At 46.0% G+C, this 17,583-nt stretch overlaps 1 protein-coding gene and 1 long non-coding RNA gene across 2 annotated transcripts in view; one reads left to right on the forward strand and one right to left on the reverse strand.

Annotated features, from left to right (window-relative positions):
• Positions 1-15,818, forward strand: part of PREP (prolyl endopeptidase) — a 113,681-nt gene extending 97,863 nt beyond the window's left edge. Inside the window, exons 11-15 of the mRNA XM_080806672.1 lie at positions 3,371-3,507; positions 6,152-6,246; positions 9,156-9,287; positions 11,701-11,857; positions 14,590-15,818. Coding sequence (XP_080662798.1) covers positions 3,371-3,507; positions 6,152-6,246; positions 9,156-9,287; positions 11,701-11,857; positions 14,590-14,884 — 816 coding nt within the window. The 3' untranslated portion in view covers positions 14,885-15,818. The remainder of the gene's footprint in view (positions 1-3,370; positions 3,508-6,151; positions 6,247-9,155; positions 9,288-11,700; positions 11,858-14,589) is intronic.
• On the reverse strand, positions 5,480-16,384 carry LOC308344857. Its single transcript, XR_013967015.1, has 4 exons — positions 16,054-16,384; positions 13,962-14,109; positions 9,915-10,886; positions 5,480-7,267 (listed from the first exon to the last, which is right to left on the reverse strand). It is a non-coding gene; the product is annotated as an uncharacterized lncRNA (long non-coding RNA).
• Between the last annotated feature and the right edge of the window lie 1,199 nt (positions 16,385-17,583).

Below are 17,583 nucleotides of genomic sequence, written 5' to 3' on the forward strand. Positions count from 1 at the left end.
CTGGAGGGGAAGGAATCCGGTGACTTTGGTTAGAAATTAGAGGATTTCAGGCATTTAATGACACCGAGAGGGCTGGCTAAGGGTCTGGAGCCCAAGTGAGGCTGACAGAGCCAGAGATAATAGAGCCAGAGATAATATGAGGGACTGAATGTTGTGGTAAGAGTTAAAAAAGGAAAAAGGCAGATACCTCAGGAGTCGGGAAGGGAAGGAAGGTGGAAGAACAGGTTGGAGTCACAGGAGGAAACATCAGCTTTCCTTGCAGAGAGTTTCAGGATCCGAAGGCAAAGACAGAGCCAAGGTTGTGGGTGTTCGTAGTGCCTGCTGCCTTGTCTCTGTCCACCCTAAGTCCCGTGAGGGAAGGCATGATCCAGCTCTCATTCATCTTTACATGCAGCACCTGGCACCTGGTGGACACCCAGCGAACATTGGCATGAACGAGTCGATAGGGGGGTGTGGAAGCTAAAATTGGACAGTGAGGCATTCAGGCATCTAAGGACAGATTGCTGGATAGGTCATCAATTTCATTGCTAAAGGCACTGAAGACAATCGCATGAGAACTGGGGGAAGAGAAGAGTCCCATATTGAATTATCAAGGATTCTGGGAAGACACGTGGTTTTAGTCAATATAATTGACAGGGATACAGGAAGTGATAAAAGCAAACTGTGTGGCTAGTTTTTGAGCCCCAATCCACCTGTACCAGCATAGATGGGAAACGTGCTCAGTCTACAGCCTCGAGCACTCCCCCCGAGACGTGGAGAATCAGGACTTCCGGGAATGCGGTCCGGGAGACTGGATTTCCAGTATGTTCGTCACAGATGCTTAGGCCCAGCCAGTGAGCTTCAAGAACCACTAGTGAGATTCTAAAGGGGAGCCTTTTGTTTTGGTGAGGTTTGAGAAGCAAATGAAAATAAGGAGTTTGCTAGCTTTTCTTCCAAGCCAAACAGATCCAGAGCAGTGGGAGAGACATCCCAGAGCCTCTTAAAGAAAAGCCCTGAAGGAAGTGGCTTCAAGAGGAAAGCAGTTTCCGTTCAGTCGAAGGAGACAGTGCGTGATGGAAAATGGTTGGTCTACTTGTAATGACTATTTCTAAAATGTTCACATGGATTCCTACCGTGGTTACAAAAAGACTCAGGATTCAATTTGCCCTTTCATTGAGGAGTCGGGTTAAGGTTTATTATCAGTTGCTGTGCCATAAATGGAAATGGCCTGGAGCACTACTGTGTGTGTGTGTGTACAGAGGTGTGATAAACTCTGAAATAGCCTTCTTGTAAGGAGTTTTCTGGAAGGTGATTTTATTGTAATCCTCCTCACGATGCCCTTTTGCTTTTGGAGAGCGTTCAGAGTGTTGTTATTTTAACATCTGAACCACACCAACTTCAGCCTGGATGTATTTTTGCAGCTACGGGCGTGAAGGGGACTTTGTGCTTCTGCTGGTATTCTAAAAGGATTCCTCTGTCCTGGAGCCAGAGGGGGAGGGAGACTTGCCCGCTGACTCGCAGGCATTGCACATCTCCAGGGGGCAGCAAGAGAAGTGGGACCACAGGGGCCACATTGTCACAGGGCACCAAGATGGAGCACTTGGGGAACAGGAGAGCCAGCTGAGTGGAAACTAGGGGTGCATCAACCCCGCTGGCTGGGCAGAGAGCAGGGAGCACAGGAGGGCGTCGTGAGCGGGTGAGCTGGACCAGAGAGAGAGGAGGTGCCGGGCAGGGGTTGAGGATAGGTGTAAGCTGGAGGGAAGGTGATTTCTGAACAGAGGATTCTTTTAAGGTGGAATCATGTGAGCACGTTTGCTCCCCTGCCCCTTCTGTGCTTGGAGAGCTCCAGATCCACACCCCCCCCCCCAATCTGAGGTGAAGGCCCTGTATTTGAACTCATCAGCCCCAGCCAGTGACTTGGAGCTTGTTCTCTCACTCTGCCTGTACCCGTACCACCCACACAGTCACAGTCTATTAGACACTGCTAACTGGCACCCTCTAACAACCTTCAGTAAAAGTGTGTGTCCTTTCTGATAGTTTTGAATGCTGAGGAATATTCTCCATGGTTCCCGAACTGTCAAATTTACATCTTTCTCAGTATTTCTCTCCAAAGTCAGAAACCAGTGCTTTTTTTGCTATTATTTCTTGGCAGGTTTCAGAAAACTACCAAGCGTGCAGGCATTTATTCACTCGGTAGTGCTTTTGGCTGCATTCCCCACCCCACCCCCTGACTCTCCCACCCCCCGTGGATTGCCAGGGACTTTGTGGCAGCCGTCTGTAGTAGAACTACTACCGTCAAAAGCTTTGGATGGACTGTGGCTCCAAACCACACTAAGTGCAAAGGCTTATGTCCTTGAGTGCAACATGGGAGGTCAGCAAGACATTGCTGAGCAGGAATACTTTCCAGATATCATTTGGGGTAAAGATGCCATGTTTGCCCAAAGAGAAAACTGTTTACTATTTTTTCTGTCTGGAAGAAACCATTATCTGCTTTTGGCGGCTTATCACTGGATTAGCATTAAGTGTTCTCTTTCTTATCCTTTTTCTCTTCCTCCTCTTATCTAAGAAGTAATGAATAATGTTGACCGAACTTGCCCAAGGTTGCCCAGACTCTGGCAGGTGTAATGAGCCTTAATTAAAAATGCTGAAGAATGGGGTGCTGGGTGGCTCAGTCGGTTGGGTATATGACTTTTGCTGTCAGCTCAGGTCTTGACCTCAGGGTCATGATTTCGGGCCCCACATTGGACTCCATGCTGGGTGCAGAGCCTACTTAAAAAGAAATGCTAGAGAAAAATGTTTTTAACCAGGAATAATAGGCTTTCCTTATTGTTGTTGTTTTTCTTCTCTCTCACCTAATACATAATTTCGTAGTTGCTAACACTTACTTAATAATAGCTGAACACAGAAAAATGAAGAGTTGAGTATCTTAACGTGTAGAGAGAAAGTTGAATATGAAATTTGTTCCATAGAAGAGTCTCCCTAGATTGAATCGTTTGGTAGGATGGCCAGTCTGACTTTTCCAATCCTGGGCTGGTGATAAGGAGCAGAAAACTGAAGGCCTGTTTTCTGTGTTCTGCGTGGTGGGCGCGATGGCCCCATCTGCGGCTGAGGAACTGAGGCAGAAGGATGATAAGCGGCTTACCCACGGTAACCTAATTAGCTCCTTGTGGAGTAAGAATTCAAACTCAGGTCTCCCTACTTCCCGACACTTTCCTCTACTCCACAAAGTCTCCTTAAAACTGAAAGATGCTTCACATCACATACTCAGGGAGACTGGCTCTCCGTTGTGCTGCTCTACATCTTAAAGAGAGAGCGGACTACCTGCACGTCTCTCCCATCTAAAAGCAAACGCTAACGAATACTGAATCCATTCTGCTCTCTTTTGTTCTAGATTTTCTACCCCAGCAAGGATGGCACAAAGATTCCAATGTTCATTGTGCATAAAAAGGGCATAAAACTGGATGGCTCTCATCCTGCTTTCTTATATGGCTACGGCGGCTTCAACATATCCATCACGCCCAACTACAGGTAAGCCTTGAGCGCTCCCAGAACTTCAGCGTGGATGAGATCCTCTCCCTGCGCTGGGAAGAAACCAGAGACTAGTCCACTAAGTCATTTTTTCAAATGTATGTGGCTGTATATTTCTTGGTTTTTTGTGTGGAGGGACAAGTTTGCATATTAAGTACATGCCCTTTTGGTCAGGAATTCAGAATCACAAGCTAATCTTTTGTCTTCGGTGAATAGGTTGTTTGAGAGCTAGATGCTGAGACTACGGAAGGGGAGGGTTAGCCGAGGTTTGGACGGAAGGAAGCTTGTCCCTGCAGTGTTTGTCATTTGCTGTCCCGCCACTGCCCTCAGCATTCTCTTCAGAGAGAATGATTTTTCAGCTACTGATTATATTTTTTAGCACCACAGAGTCTTAAAATAGACCATCTTAACATTCAGCCACAAGTATACTTTCTGTATATGCTATTACTTCATCCATTTTAAACTTTTCATGTGATTATTTCCCAATAAGTTTGGTTCAGGGGGAAAAATCTGCATTGCCACACTTGCTGTTATTTAAATAACTATCTTCTGTCAGTTATTTGCAAACCTGGTTTTAATATCCCATTCACAGTTTAAAGTGGAATCTGCTCTGAGCATTTTTAGTAAAAACAAGGAGTCTCCTACCAGTAAGACCAGCCATGAGCCAACTTCTGAATAGAGCCTCATACAAAATCTGATCCTGTTGGGGAAGAAATGTATGGGCTGGTGACTACCAGGACATAGGATCAGTGTAGATCCAACTGGCCACCCCACATACGAAGACAAGAAAACTGTTGCTTTGTTTTTGAGCCTTTGTTGGCTCAGTGTTGAGGATTTAATGAGGTATGGACAAGGTCCCTGGCCCGCAGGAGCTTATAGCCACATTGCGAACCGCCTTGGACATCTGGTTACAAAGTTGGATTTTATCCTTTAGTTGGTGAGGACCCGATGAACTTGTAAAATCATCACGGAGCCCACTATTTTTGGAAGATCATCACACGAATACATTGACAGGAAACCAGTTAAAAGGGTGGAGCGCAGTGGTTCCTCATTCCCCTTCCCGCGGCAGGGCCATTCTGCCTTCGGCCGTGTTTCCTCCACATCAGCCGTGATTCGGGGCGGGGCCTGAGCCTCAGACAGGCTGCCCACCTCTTGCCGGTTTCCCAGGCAGTCACGTGGGCCTCTCATTCATATGTCCATGTCTGTGCGGTCAGACCACACGTCGTATTTATTCTCTATGATGATTAGTCTAAGAATGCAAACCAGTACCTGTTGGTTCATTAGATTAACCTAATCCTTAAAAAATAAAATGTGGCCTCGTTTGCCTTTCTTTATCACTCAAAGTGATGAAATTCAAGCTTCAGTTTCAAGTCATGGTGATGCTTGAGTGTGGGGCCCGTGAGCATGTGTTTCCTTCAGAGAGTGAGTTTAAGAGACTCGCATCTGGAGCCCAACTTCCCTTAGTTCCTTCAGTGCGTCTTGCATGGGGACAGCCCTGTTCCTGAGCAGATCTATAGCTGAAACTGCTTGTCTTTGTTCATTTGTACAAGTGGTTATTAATCCTGTCCACTGGGACTTGAGAGATGAGAAAGGAAGGGTACCTGTACCATTTTTATCCCAGAACCCAGCAGATATGCTGGGAGCTTCTGTAGAGACCATCAGGAGTACATGAACAATGTTGATGAGAAGACCAAGTGATTGAGAATCTCTTTGGCCAATCCAGTTGTGTGGTATGACCACCTCCCCCAATTCTCCTTTTCTCTGAGTTCTCAAGACCCAAGAAGTCAGCACTCAAGGCCTTCTAGAACCCTAGGTCACAGAAGCCTGCATTTACCCAGCTACTAAGAGGGAGAATGATAATTAATTTTAGCTAGCAGAAATGATGGATGGATGTCATTTAGCACCATTAGGGTCAGAGTGGAAAGAGGAAGAGAAAACAAAATCCAGATTTCCCAAAGGACTTAATGGCTTTGTGCTATAGTTTATTCTGCTTATTTCTAGAAAACTTTCTCCAGCCCTGAGACCTCCACGCTTCCTTTCTGGACCATGTCCTTGGTCTCCTCAACCCCTCTCACACCTTGTGGTAGTTACTTAGGTCAGCATCTAAATGTCTGTAAAACTGGAACACCTCTTTAAAATCCCAGTTTCAGCAACAGCTTTCTTTATTCCAACTTGAACAATGAGGGGAGAGATTCTAGAAACCGTGGAGCAGGGACCCCACTGAGGATTCCTGCAAGCCCAGAGCCGTTCACACCAGGGCTGTGTCACATGGTTGGAGATACTCAGTTGGAGATACTCAGTTTGCCGATATGAAAAGACAGATTCAGCATGAAATGAGAGCTTCTGGTTCTTTCTCTCTTTGCATTATGACCTGTGTATTCCCAGTTCCTATCGTAAAATATTTACCAGCACAGAAAAATGAGATATATTGAATGCATATGAAAATGTGTTAACTTTGCAGTTACACATTAATCAGGACTTTTATATTTTGCAATTTAATCAAGTGATATAAAACTACCGGACTCCTATTTCAGTAATATTACATGTGGAGTGTCTTCGGGAATACATTTTTTTGGATAGAGAGAGACAGCGTGGTCCTTACCAGGTGGTTAAGGGAAGCTTCATTATTTGAACTGTTTCTCAGCGTGTCCAGGCTCATCTTTGTGAGACACATGGGCGGTGTCCTTGCGGTGGCCAACATCCGAGGAGGTGGCGAGTACGGAGAGACGTGGCATAAAGGTGAGGTATTTTCTCTACAGAAACACAAACACAGCATAGCCACCAATGTGTTTGAATGAGCTGCTGGGATTAGGAGCAGACAGGCGTTTTGGCTCGACAAGCGAAAAATAAGGAGATGCTCAAACGTGTTGCAGGCATCACGGCTCCTCTAGAAACAGCTCCGTTTTGTTCAATTTTGTTTTCCTTTGTACTCTGTTTATTTTAATGAAGTACACTTTCAGAAGCATTCCCTATAGAGCATCATCAGAATTGGGTTTTTTAGCAATATGTGGGCCCATTTTTATCTATCACGGTCAGAAGCGGGTCTGCAGGGCACTTTTTGGCATTTATTCGATCTCTCCGGAGTCAAGACCAGGCTCTCTGGTTAGCATTATAAGGCTGTTTTCAACCAGGTCATTTTCTCTTAAAAGGAGCAGTCCCAAACAGAGCTTTCCTGTTCCCAGAGCAAGCATCCTTTTGCTATCGTTCTCGGATTTCCCCGATGTTGCTAAGAAGTAGCATCCTCCTAATATTACGGCTGTGACTCTGTCGTGTGCAGGTTTTAGGCTCAAGAGCTCACTTGTTTTTTATGATTCAGTCTCCATTCTCCAACCTCCTGAAGCGTGTGTTCACTTCACTGGGGATATTACTTCCAGAGTAAGCGTCATTCCCCAGGCCGTCCACTTTTTTTTTTTAAAGTCTTCTCTCTTCCATTTCTTTACATATGAAGCACATCCTTTCCCCCAGCCTTGTGTGTCTGGAATTCTTGACTAACCAATAGCCACAGGAGGGTGTGGGAACACACTCTCAGTCCCAGCAGCCCCAGACTTCTCCCCACTCTCATCATCTGCCATCCCGGAAAAGAAGGCCTACTGGAACAAAGGTAGCCTCCAGGCCGTGGCACTGGTAGGCGGCATCAGGCAAAGGGGGGCTTCTCCCACAGTAGGAGCAGAAGACCTGCATTTATCCACTCGTTCCTGAACCAGAGGCCAAAGGCTGTGGTTTTCTGCACCAAATCCAGTCTGCAAAGATGAGGGTAGATCTGTAAAGAGATTTTTCATAAGTACCTGTTATATGTCAAGATGTAGGAAAGGCCAAGCCTGACCCCCTGAACATGCAGCAAGCACCCCAAAGGCTGACATCTGACAGCATACTAACTACTTGAGCATCTCAGCGAGAGTGAGTGTTTCTCGTTAACACTTGGGCTCCTCGCCTGCCCGCTGTCATTAGGGCGACTGCTCCCAGGTGTCATCCCTACAGACTGAATCAATTGTCATTGTATAATTTTGACCCTGACCTGATATGAGAGTTTAATTACACTAAAATCATACTATGATATTAAGAGATGATCAGAGAAAAATAATCTCTACATCTCATATATTTATGTTCCAATTCCATATGTGAAGTCTGGACCGCCTAACACACATCATTTACTCGTTAAACCGTTTGTGACATACATACACACACCCCTGCATGGGCTCTTGGTCCCGTGGCCCTCTCCTGGAGAACCCAGATTCTTCTCCATAAACCTCCTCTGGCCACCAGGTGTGCACCATGCTGTGACAGGCACCAGTGCCCCTCATCTCTGTATTAATTAACCAGCTTAATTATCCAAAAGCCCTGGGGGGGGGGGGCAGTTTGGAGCTTGAATGAATCTATAAGTAGACTATTTCTAGACCGATTCATAAACTTTCTCCAAATTTAGGCAGTCAAGGGGTCAGAAATAGATATTTTCAGTTAGACCCACATATACTAAACATTGATAGATCTAAATTCCATTCTGTTTATTGAGTTTAAAATTTGATGCTCTTTTAAAAAATATAGTCATATACCCAAAATGATATTATTCCTGGAAACTAAGTAATTCTAGCTGTTTTAATTCACTGATAATTTCTTATTAAAATTTTAATAACATTTGTTTTGATATGAAAAAATTTCTTTGGTAGCACTGCTCCATCTTTAATTGAATTTCTGCAGAAGTGGTTAATCTCAAGTATCTAATTAGACCCATGTCTGTTTTTTGTTCATGTCCCAGGCAGTTACTTCAGACGTCTCTTCCGTTGAGGGCACGTCTTTGGCTTTTGGCCTTTACTCTCAGATATTCCAAGACCTTACAAATGTTCCTCTCTTTACATAATTTCTTTGTGTGGCTTTATGCACCGGATGAGAAAATCCAGATTCTCTGGGAAGATGGCTCAGATCTTAATTTAAGGATTCAGAAACCGTAACAGGCTGCTCTGTGTACCCCCACCTCCCCGCCTCACTCCTGCTTACTACGTTCCCTAAAGAGGGGCGAAACCAAACACCTTATTTCTCAGCCTTACAGTTTCCAACTCCTGCCAACGGGAAGGCTGAGGAGCACCCCTGTGAGCTCACAGCCATCCGTCCCTGAGACGGGGTCCTTGCTCACTACACAGCTCAAGCTTAGCCTCTTTAAAATCTAGGTTCATGGGGCACCTGGGTGGCTCAGTGGGTTAAGCCTCTGCTTTCGGCTCAGGTCCTAATCTCAGGGTCCTGGGATCAAGCCCCACTTCGGGCTCCCTGCTTCCCCCTTTCTCTCTCTGCCTGTCTCTCTGCCTACTTGTGATCTCTGTCAAATAAATAAACAAAAAAAATCTAAAAAATTTTTTTTAAAAATCTAGGTTCTTTTTGGTTACCTGCTTTCCTACTTCCGTCGTCCTCGTGGTTCTCTGACACAAGTGATCAGATCTACCCTATGGACTCGTGACTGTGGTGTTAATGGGTTTCCAAAATGCATAACAAAATTTCAGTTGAGGCATTTCTTCTAAATGTGGGATTAGCCCGCTGGGTGTCAATAATCAATAGTTGAAACTCTGCCCTATCATCTGAATTCCCTTTAGGCGAAACTTCTATTACTGTTGTTTTTAAGGATTTGCTTCTTTACCATCTTTCACTTTGGCACGTTGCAGGTGGCATCCTGGCAAACAAACAGAACTGCTTTGATGACTTTCAGCACGCGGCGGAGTATCTGATCAAGGAAGGTTACACCTCTCCCAAGAGGCTGACTATTAATGGAGGTTCAAACGGAGGCCTCTTAGTGGGTGAGAACTGGATTCGATCGTACTTACTAGTTAACATTCCTGGGGTCTTCAGCTACACTGTCCGTAGACAGCTCTTGACTTTCTTTGGCTCATGGGTGGGAGCAAGGAAAGCAAAACCCTCTTGTATCAGGGCATCTGGTAAATGACACAGAGTGACCCAGCTGAACCCACTGGACACAGGCTTGATTCATGATAGCCCAAGAGGCTTTCCTCCCCCGCCCACCCCGTTCTCTTCGGGGCTGCACACTGGGTGGGACCCCTGCCCCACAGACTGGGTCCACAGCTTCCTAGGGTTCAGCCAGCACAGGACTGAGCCTGAGAACCCCTGTGATTGTGTTACTCAGAACTTGTAAGAAGCGATCACCACTAAACGTTGTTGAATTACCCGTGCTATGGGTGCAGAGAGGAGCGGTGAAGGAGAGCCAGCTAGCATGCAGACACACAGCGGACAGGCAGGAAGTCGTTCATGGTATTAATTCACACTCGCTGAGTTCCTTGTGTGCCGGCCACAGCGCTGAGCCCTTTGCGTGCGCGCTCTCATTTGTCATGCACGCAGCTTGAGGGACAGGAACTAGTAGGAGTCCCATTTGCCAGGACCCGGGGGCATATAGGGGTTGAGTCGCTTGCCTGGTGTCACGCAGCTGCAAAGTGGTGATGCTGGTTTTAGATTCTGTTCCTTCAACCTGGTGGTATGGCCTCTAAGTAGCTTTTCCTCATTTGGGGTAGTTAATGACGTTTTACCTTATAATGAACATTTATGGTAGCCTGGACTTTGCTTGCTGGGCCCTCCATCCAATGTCATTAAGATATGAGGGACCAAAAAAAAAAAAAAAGATATGAGGGACCGTTGTACAAATGTAGGCTCAACTTAAAACACACATGAAAATCCACTGTTTTGGAAGGGGGGATGGGGGGGCGCATATTCACTTGGTATCCTTATCCTTGAAATATACTGAGTCATTGCAAAACCTGAACACCTGTTCTTACTCTTTACCCCAATAGAATATAGTCTTTAAAAAAAAAATTCCCCATGTAGGTAACATATATATGTCCAAAATCATTTGTTGAAATTTAGAAAGGGCGTTGATAGGTTTCAAACAAAACAGACTAACACCTCTGCCCCTGTGGAACTTTCATTCTGGTCAGAGGCGGACGACACACACCAAAGGACCTGAGGCCAGCAAGGGCTCCGAGTGTTCTAGCAACAGAGCAGAGGCCCACGGTTGGCTGTTGCTGGGCACAGTGAGTGAGGGAGCCTGTCGGGAGAGGTGGCAGGAGGCGAAATCAGGCAGAACCTCAGAGCCAGTCTAACAGATCTGGTTTACTCTGGGAAATGTGAAGCCTTTGGGGGAGTGTCATAAGTTGACTTATTTTTTAATGGGATCGCTCTTGGACGGATCGTGTTATGGTGTTAAGGGAGGCAGGAGAAGAAAAGTGGGCACCAGGTAGGAGGCCTCTGTCCCGGTGAGCCACGGTGGCGGCTTGGCCCTGGAGTGTGGTGATGGAAGCTGCAGGCAGAGGTGAGATTCTGGGCATGTTCTGAATTTGCGTGTAGACCATATGCAGAGTGTAGAAGAGAAGAACGAAGCGCAAATAAATCTAAGATTTAATGGGAAAGGATATTGAAAATACCATCTGATTCCAGTAGTGGGAGAGCTGTTCAGTAATGGCCTGTTTCATTCAGTAATTCCTTCATATTTTCAGCTTACTGGTTTACAGCTGTTGGCAAACCTGGTTCCTTGAACAACTTGCAAAAATGGATTTCCCTTCTCAGGGTGCTAAAGGCTTATTTAAAGGGATAGATTCCTGCCCCTCATATCTGAGAGAATCAGGGTCTCCCAGGGTAGGACTCAGAATCTGGTATTAGGAATAAGCACCGAACTCAGAATCAGGGTGTGAACTAGGTTTTTTGCCAGAGGTAGGAGACGTCCAGATTCCCTTGACTCACTGTTCGTCACACCAGCTTTGATGGGACTTCCTCCCATAGCGTCCCTAACTCCTTACCCCAGCCCCACACCCCACAGCCCCTGAACTCCCCCCCAGGGGTGGTTCCCACACTGTAATCACTTGTTCACTTAACTTTCCCACTAAAACCTTCACTGGTCTGACTCTAGCACCAGGCACATGGTGGGATGTTCAGTAAATATTGACTTATCCAAGCAAAGAAATACATTTATGTAACTGAAGTATACAAAGATGAATATTTTAAAAATAGGACAAGAACGTGTGCCAGTAGTGGGTAGAGCCTGTGCTGGCTTACAGGCCCTGCCTTGGACTGTACGAATAGTTCTTACAACACTTCCAACACCAAATGTATGGGGGTTTTTCTCCACACCAACCATTTACTGATTTGTCTTTATCTAGATGTTTAATGACAAACTGCCTCCTTTTCCATTCTTTGTCTTGGTTTCAGCTGCTTGTGCAAATCAGCGCCCTGACCTCTTTGGTTGCGTTATTGCCCAAGTGGGAGTAATGGACATGCTAAAGTTCCATAAGTACACCATCGGCCACGCCTGGACCACTGATTATGGGTGCTCGGACAGCAAACAACACTTTGAATGGCTTATCAAGTAAGTCTTAATTCATAGTGATACATGTGGTGCATGTCGCTAACGATTTGATATACTACTGTAACAGAAGGATAAGTGTTTGACTCTTTGTCCCTTTTGGTGTCTCCTATTTGCATATCATTTACTGCAGAAGTAGGGGAAGTGATGGGAATACCTATTTGTCTTCCTTATTTTGATCTGGTCTTTAACAAAAACAACAAACTACCAAGATGTGACAGAATTCTAAAGATGTCCTCCCACCCCCAGATTCCTGTCCCCTGGTCTCTTCAAGTCAGACACTAAGCTGAGTGCCGCTGTGAAGGGACTTTGCAGATTAAATTAAGGTTACTAATCAGCTGACCTTAAAATAAGGCGATAATCCCGGATTACTGAAGTGGGCCTAGTCTAATGACAAACCCTGAAAGAGCACTTTCTCCGACTGGAGGCAGGGGATGCAGCAGAAAGGGAGGTCAGACTAGAAGCCAGAGAAGGACTGGATCCGTCATGGCCAGCTTTGAAGATGGAGGAAGGGGGCTCTAGAACCTGAGAACAGCCCCCAGCCAACAGTCATCAAAGAAAGGGACACCTCAGTCCTGTAACCACATGGGAGCGGAGTTCTGCCCACAGCCTGAATGAGTCTGGAAACAGATTTTTTTTTCCGCAGAATTTCCTGATAAGAGCCCAGCCAGCCAGCACCTTGATTTCAGCCCTGAGACCCAGAGCAGAGAACCCAGTTGAGGCAACCCAGACTTCTGGCTGACAGAACTGTGAGATAAGAAATCTGTGTTATTCTAAAAAGCTGCCAAACTTGTAGTAGTTTGTTACCATAGCAATCAAAAACTAATAGAAAAAGGTGTCAGTGTACTTTATATCTATGTATGGGATTTTAAGAAGGAAAGAGAGATATGTGCAGGTACATTAAATTTATTTTGTTCTCTCGGTATAACCATATATATTTGAAACTGCAGATCACGTTATTAAAATATGGTACAACTGCATTCCTATCCTTCAGCTGCTCTGGCAAGACCAGTGGGAAAATGGCAGACATTCAGACTCTCGTGACCACAAGCTACGTTCTTTCTGGCTGTTCCCTGTCTTCACTTCCCACGTGCAGGGGCTTGGGGACCGACATCAGCAATGAGAACTGCCTGTGTCCCCTGTCCCAGTCTTCTCAGTCAGCTCCACATTTCATTACAATTATTTCTCCCATCAAGCTTTTTCTTTCATTTTATGTGATTTTTGTGGTTTTTAGCTCTTCAACTAAAATGACCAAAGTTTTATCACTGAAATAACCTCATTGACAAGTACCAGCAAAAGCTAAATAAGAAGCTATTGTTCAAATTAAGGTAAAGAACATACATGCTTAGGGAGTCTCATCTAAACTCAATTCAAAATACTGACCGAATTGTGTATCAAAGGCAACAAAATGTTCAATGGAACCTAATACTTCTAAAATTAATTTGGGAAAGAAAAGTAATTTAATCTTTCAAGTTGTCTGTGGTATTCCTACTTTAGACTTTACTTTTCCAACCTCGCTCTCACGGGGCTGTATTCCCCTCACCCCCGCTGCTCCCAGAGGAGCAGAGTACAGTTGAGCCAGAGGGGGCCGACTGGGCGGGAGCCGCTCAGACCCAGCAGCTTGTTCCGTGGAGCACCGTCTGGAGCTTAAAGCCCTCCCCCCTGCCCAATGATGGAGCTGGATTTCCACGTTTGGGAATAGCTTGGATAAATTTCCTGTAGAAATTCTCAGTTTTCCAAACCTTTTTCCCCAAGAACTAACCTTGATCTAGAAGGCTGGGGTTGATCCAAGAACACTCTGACATGAGGTCAGAAAACCGATCCATTGCCACCCCCACATTATCTATTGGGAGGCTATACTCCAGAACGTTCCAGTCTTGACTTGGTTAACTGAGCAGAAATTTTACTGTTTTTGACTATTTACCCTCCAAAATAAAACTCTCCTAAAATAGCCGATTATATTCAGTAAGATTGAACACGGAGAAACATGATGTCCATATTGAGTAAAATGTAAAGAAAATCCAGAGACCCCCTCACTTAACTACTACTATCAATTACCATTTAATTTGACCAGACTTTTATTCTCAAAACCCTTTTGTTTCCGTACCTGAAAAGTTGTACTTGAGAAGGTGCCTCCCTGCTCCTCCACCAGCTTTGTCACCATCAGCCTAAGGCCGTTTCTTTCTGCCCAACCTCAAGAGCCAGCCAGAGGCCCAGACAGGACCCGGGTTCTTCCTGGGACTGCCACGCTGAGCCTGCAGTAAACGTTTTATAGATGATAAAGGGGCAAAAAGTGGCTGTATGCTTCAACAAAAGAAAGGCTGACACCAGTTAAACCCACGGTCAGTGGCTTTAAAGCCCATCTACTTGGTAGTCGTGAGAAAGTCAGCCTGAAGAATGCAGAACAGTTCGAGACGCAAGTGTGCACCTGCAGTTAGGGTTATCTCAGCAGCCCCGCGAGTTTCTCCTTTACCCAGCCTTCCAAAGCAGGAGCCACATCCATGATGCATCTCCCCAGTTTGCCATAGCCCGGCCAGCTATGACCTCCACGGTGCTGCACACAGAACGGCGGTGGGCACCTGGGTACTAGTTAGCCACGGTCATTACTAGTGAAGTTAGGCTATAACTACAGGGCCTACTGCACCCATCCACCCACCCACCTTCCTCAATCAGCCCCGTGGACACACCACTCTGCCTCTGCCGTCCGGCCCCACGAAACTGCCTTTGCCTTTCAGATACTCTCCGTTGCACAACGTGAAGCTTCCGGAGGCAGACGACATCCAGTATCCGTCCATGCTTCTCCTCACCGCCGACCACGACGACCGCGTGGTCCCGCTCCACTCCCTGAAGTTCATCGCCACCCTCCAGTACGTCGTGGGTCGGAGCCGGAAGCAGAGCAACCCCCTGCTTATCCACGTGGACACCAAGGCCGGCCACGGGGCCGGGAAGCCCACAGCCAAAGTGATAGAAGAGGTCTCAGATATGTTTGCGTTCATAGCGCGGTGCCTGAACATCGACTGGATTCAGTGAACGGACTCTCCCGCTCCCTCCTGACAGCCGCAGAAAACCTCAAGGGCTTTCACACCGTCCACACGGAGAAACCACTGGGCGTAATGCTTCCCCACACGGACACCGTTCCTGCACTCACAGACTGCAGTGGAACAGAACTGCTGCGGGAATTTTATCTTTTTTAGGCTTCTCCTTTTTAGCAAGCCCTTGGTGTTTTTTTTTTCCACCCTGTGCAGGCACATGTTTTAAAAAAAAAAAATTTAAAAAGGCATGTTTGGATAAATAGCTAAGTGGCAGCCAACACATTGTGAATATTAGATTGCTGAATTCAGAGTCGTAGTCAGGCCTCCTTCATCTAGAGCACTCAGTGAAACCTGCTTCTATAACCATAACCAATATATCTTCAAATGTGAGAACTGTTCTCATGAACAAGACCTCTTTGCAACAATAATAAATGTTATTTAAGAATGGGAGGCTTTGTTTCTGGTTCCTGTGTGTTGAGGGGCCCTCACTCTGGATCATGTCACTTTTCTATTGGAATAAGCAGTTCGCCGAGCACCTGGGTGCCTCAGTGGATTAAGCACATGCCTTCAGCTCAGGTCACGATCCCAGGACCCTGGGATCGAGCCCCACATCGGGCTCTCAGCTCTGCAAGGAGCCTGCTTCTCCCTCTCCCTCTGCCTGCTTGTACTGTCAAATAAATAAATAAAATCTTTTTAAGAAGTAAAAATAAAAATAAATGTACACCCCCCTCCCCAAAAAAGTAGTTCTCCTTTCCATACACATCAGTTTCCGAACAGGGAAACCCTAGAACATTAGCACTGAGAAGAAGGTGCGTGCATCCATTCCAGCTGCCGTGTTTATGGGGATGAAGCGATTAGAGGCAGCTCACGGGCTTCGGTATTAACTAGTCGGCTGGTCATGGGAGCAAGGGCTCTTTTGATTTGGATACTTAACACTGAAAAAAAAAATTGGACCAGAAGCTTCAGATTATTGGCCCATCAATCTGGTTACAAAGTTATCCCTGGACGTGTGAGCACCTGGCATATAAAACCCACATGAGTGAACGATCCAGATACGTTTATCCAAACTTACCTTCAAATCAGAAATTTCAGCATTTCCCAAGCTGTTCTTCCCCCACAGACCACTTCTTAGAAACAGTCACACCTAAAACAGTTTTGGTCCCTTACCTTTACCACCCCAAATCTTAAAGAGGAGGGTGCACTGTTCCTCAAACCACCATTCATACAATCTCAAGGCATTCGGTCTCCTGAAATACTTCCTTTAGGCATCAGTTTGGGAAATGCTGATCTGATTTATGAGAAGAAAACCGTTTCTTCTTCATCTTGCTTCAGATGACAAAAATAACTCCTCTCGATTTTGTATGAAGTATCTTAACCTTTGAAAGTCTTAAAAGATTGCTTCATTGTTCCATTAACTTGTCCTTTCCCAGAGAAGTCCTGTGTTCCAAATCATACACATTTGTGCTTTTCTTCAGCGCTCTACGTCTCAAAATGTGGCCTAAAATCAAACACACGGTTTGCCGTCAAGTACATCACTACATTACCAACAGAGCAGAAAGCTGGCTACTTCAGTTTTTCAAATCAAGAATCATATATTCTGGTAAAGTGTCAGTAAGCACTGCCTACAGCGTGGCTGTCATTGAGCCTAGGATGCACCTGGTTGCCTCCCCACTGCCACCCTTCCCCAGAGGAAAAGGGTGCCCCTGCCTATCTGCACTCGTGGAACTGACATCCCCTCCGCCGAGACACGCAAACACTGGCTAACCGCCACGTACCTGCCGACCACCGTGGCAGGAAAAGGAAAAAAAGAATACTTCTGCATAGATGAGCTAGAGGCAGCCTTTTTCTTAGACCAGTGCTAAGTCTGAGATCCAGGCAGCTGAGTCGTTCCCACTCGGTCCAGAACATGTTCAAGCGTGTACAGCATCTAGCCCTACTTTCCCACTGAGGTCTCCCACTGAGCAATGGAAAGTGAAAAGACACCATGAGTAGGGGCTCAGCTTCAGGAAAAGTGACTCAGGCCCAGGTTCAAATCCCAACTCTCATCTCATAGGTGGTAATTAGGAATAAACATTATAATGTTTACAAAAGTGCCTACCAAAAAAATTGGCCTCTAATTGTGAGTTCTCTTTCCTAAGCTAATTTTCACATCTAGATTTAAGCAGCTGCTCTGTCCTACATTGGTCTATGGTGTTTGGGGCCGGGGCAGGGGGGAAGCTGCACACATTGTACAGGTAGTCTAACTTGCCACACAGGCCACACGGTATTTGCTACCTTGGTGAAATAAAGCACATGTCTGACAGTTAATGCATACACGTCTGGAATAGTGTAAAAGGTGGCGATTACGGTTTCCTAATACTCCCACTGAAACTTAGCCAGTTACACACAAATGGTGCTGTGGGCTGAAAATATTAAATTTCAGCTAAGAAAGCTTGTCACCAGTCTGTCTGTATCTGAGCCAGCCTCAGGGAGTTCCCCAGGACAGACCATACAGCCATTGCCCAGAAAGGTCACGAAGACTCAGAGGGGTGAAGGACAGGAGGGAAAGCTGTGAGCAGTCTAAAAAAGCAAAGGTCAGACTGGAACAGGGTGATCAGGCCAGCAGGATGAGGGCTGGGGCCAACGAATAAGGAATATTTAGCCATGTTCTCCATCCAGTCATTCCAGGGGCTGGGGGTAGAAAATAAAGCCCTGTCT

The sequence above is a fragment of the Martes martes genome (assembly GCF_963455335.1).
Source record: "Martes martes genome assembly, chromosome: 6".
Classification (NCBI taxonomy): Eukaryota; Metazoa; Chordata; class Mammalia; order Carnivora; family Mustelidae; genus Martes; species Martes martes.